Source organism: Rhagoletis pomonella, unplaced genomic scaffold, assembly GCF_013731165.1.
Source record: "Rhagoletis pomonella isolate Grant_MI unplaced genomic scaffold, Rhpom_1.0 Rhpom_scaffold_17268, whole genome shotgun sequence".
NCBI classification, from domain to species: domain Eukaryota; kingdom Metazoa; phylum Arthropoda; class Insecta; order Diptera; family Tephritidae; genus Rhagoletis; species Rhagoletis pomonella.
Window position 1 is genome coordinate 1 of NW_023475788.1, and position 3,154 is coordinate 3,154.

Sequence of the window (3,154 nt, forward strand, 5' to 3'; positions counted from 1 at the left end):
AAAAAAAAACAAAACATAATACACACAACAATTAGACATACAGCCTTGTTCTGCATTTCGATTCCGATCAAATTTTTCGGAATCGAAATGGATTGGTGTTCTTGATTTCGATTCCGACAAAATTTTTTCGATTTGAAAAGTTTTCACTTTGCCTAGTCGGAATGAAAAGTAATTGGCTAATTAAACCCAAATATATATGCTGTTTGTCAGCCAATTATTTTCTTTTGAATTTTCATAATATTGAGAGATTTTATAAGTCGTTATTGCTTTAATATGTATTCAAATACTTTGATAAATCTCTATCTTAAAATTGCTCTTTAAAAATTACTTAGCCAAACAAAGCGAAATCGATCGTAATGAAACGGACCTGTTCTTGATTCCGCTCCAGCGCATGCGCAGTATTCTTCGAAAAGTTCCATATTGCCATGCTTCATAAATAATATTCGAACATACATTTTTATGTTCTTGGCATTTATTCGTGCTTTAACATTCGTTCGAGAGTTAGCAAATATTTGGAAAACATTTCAGAAATACGTTGGTGCTTTTAAATTAATGCATTTTGTAAAAATAGTTTGTTTCAATGCAGTTTTTTATACAGAATCTGCGAATGGTGGTAACCCCTAACAATAGAATCATCGTAATCAGCTGATTGTATTTGTAAACAAACTAAATACTTATTTCGAAGCAATAAGAAAGGAAGGAGCGCAATGTAAGTAAGCAAGTTATTCATTTTATTATTGTTAATCATTTATGTATTTATATTTTAGGGGTAAGAAACGAAACGCAAAGCAGGAAGAGATTATGCTCTCCTTTATGCAGCAAAATGAAGGAATTGCTAAAGGTTTTTCGAAAGGCGACAGGGTTCAGATTGAAGCGAAATGGGCAGAACTAACCAGCTCCCTCAATGCTGTCGGTCCGCCCTGCAAGGATTTGGGTGGGTGGAAGAAGGTATGTCTTACTTACGTAGATACATTTTCGTACTTTGTTTCACAGTGATTTAATTACAGTCTTGGGTGGATTGGAAGGCCACTATCAAGAAAAAGCTGGCAAGCAACCGCCGAGAAAACATGGCCACTGGTGGCGGCCCATATTCGCAGCAGGTTATTTCCCCCACTGAAGAAGCAGTTGCGGTGGTTTGCAACCTACAGGGCTGTAGAAGGTATTAGGGGCGCAAATACTTTTGGCCACGCTTCAGTCCAAAGCGTAGTTGTCGGCGAGGAGGCCACCGACCTTGCTGCTGAAAATGTTGGCGATGAAAGCAACACAAGCTTTATAGAAGTGATTGACGATACAATCGAAGCCACTGGGCCACAAAGCACATCAAGGCAGCGTCGACATTCAACTGACGCATTCGAAGTGGTTTGCATTGAGCAAAACAGTATACTAAACCGTACTGCCAATGTATTGGACGAAGTGCTGGTGCAGACGAAAAACGAGTTCAAAGTAATGGAGGAAAAAGAACAGGAGAGGAAAAGACACTATCAAAGAATGGAAGAAATAGAGCAGGAGAAATTGGAAACGCTAAAGAAGTTTCTATAATGCAAAGTTAAAGTTGTGAAAAATATCATATGTTGCTGTGAATCTGTGTTCATTAAATATAAGTGATGTGTATAAACGTGTGTAGATGTAGCAAATTTCCCAGCGAAAATTCAAAATAATTCCTTCAATAATTAGTTACCACTAGGAATTATTTTGAATTTTCGCTGAGAAGTTTTGCTACATGTAGGTTTTCATATACATATATACAGTTGCGCTCACGTAAATAGCACACCTGTATTCACAATGTTTTGCGTAATAAATTTTGTTCGTTATTTATTTATAAAAATATAGAAGATTCTAAGTATAAAACTCTGTGCACAATTCAGGAAAATGAAACAAATATCAAAGTTTTTCTACTTTAGAAACTTATTGGGTATGCAGTTTTGTAGCCCATTCAATTTTAGAATACTAATGTACAGGTTTGAAAATTCTGAAAAATAAATAATAAATAAATAACGAACAAAATTTATAACGCAAAACATTGTCAATATTGTAAGAAATAAAAGTGTGCTTTTTACGTGAGCGCCTATGTACATATACATACATATACAGTTACTCAAAAATTTTTTATTTGATTTTTACACGACATTGAAAATGTTTTTCATGGTAAATTTTAGTTTTTAAACATTTTATAAAAAATAGTTAATTTGATAACAAAACTATGAACTAAAATTAAACTTTTTGAAAAAAGAATTAACAAAACAATTTTCCAAGGAAAACATTTTCAATGTGGTAAAAAAAAATTTATCAAAATACTTTCTTTACTACCTACCTGTATGTATTTCTAGAAATTTCTATCAAAAACGTCCAAATTTGTGTGTATTTTATTTTTTTATTTTTTTACTCTGTCCAAAGACTGAAACTTGAATTAATCTGATTTTTGTTAGAGACCTAACAATGTTTTAAATAAAATATCAAAACTTGTCAATACGATTAACAGCTATTATTTTACCGGCCAGCATTTGAAAATACCATTACTAACAAATATGGGAAACATTGCGAGTATTTAAAAAAAATTTTCTTTGTTAAATTTTGTCAGCAAGGGTAACTCAACAATTTACATTTGAAACTTGCACATTGTTATATTGAAATTTAATGGGGTACAAAACTGCATACTCAAAACTTCTCTAAAAAACTTAAAAAAAAGTATGCAAATGTATTGAATTTTCCTGATTTGTGCACAAAGTTTAGAGATGTTATTTTTATAATTTTGTAGTAGTATGAGCTATACTTTTGTAAAAAATAGGCGAAAAGAAATTTGAGTCAAAAACTTTTGAAAAATTCTCTGAACGTAGACTTTTGTCGCCTACTGTAAGTCGCTCACAGAAGTTTTCGTAATTTAGTTTTACCACATTATTCACAATATTTTGCATCATAAATCTTCTTCCTTAACTTTTATTTAAAATATACCTCATTCTATAACAAAAACCATATAAATCAATCTTGCAAACTTTGTACAAAATTAACAAACATTAATCAAACTTTAAGGTAATTTTATCAAAACTTCAAACTTTTTATTCAATATATTTATCTAAATTTCGCATATGCAGCTTTGTAGCTCATTCAATTTTAGTGCAACGAAGTGCAAGTTTCAAGTAGCTAAAAATTACCTTTG

At 31.8% G+C, this 3,154-nt stretch overlaps 1 protein-coding gene across 1 annotated transcript; it reads left to right on the top strand.

The window, feature by feature from the left end:
- The first annotated feature begins 624 nt into the window (after nt 1-624).
- On the top strand, nt 625-1,655 carry LOC118757388. Its single transcript, XM_036492104.1, has 2 exons — nt 625-948; nt 1,008-1,655. Exons 1-2 carry the CDS (start codon nt 905-907, stop codon nt 1,537-1,539), a joined length of 576 nt encoding a protein of 191 aa, XP_036347997.1. The 5' UTR covers nt 625-904; the 3' UTR covers nt 1,540-1,655.
- The last annotated feature ends 1,499 nt before the right edge of the window (nt 1,656-3,154 follow it).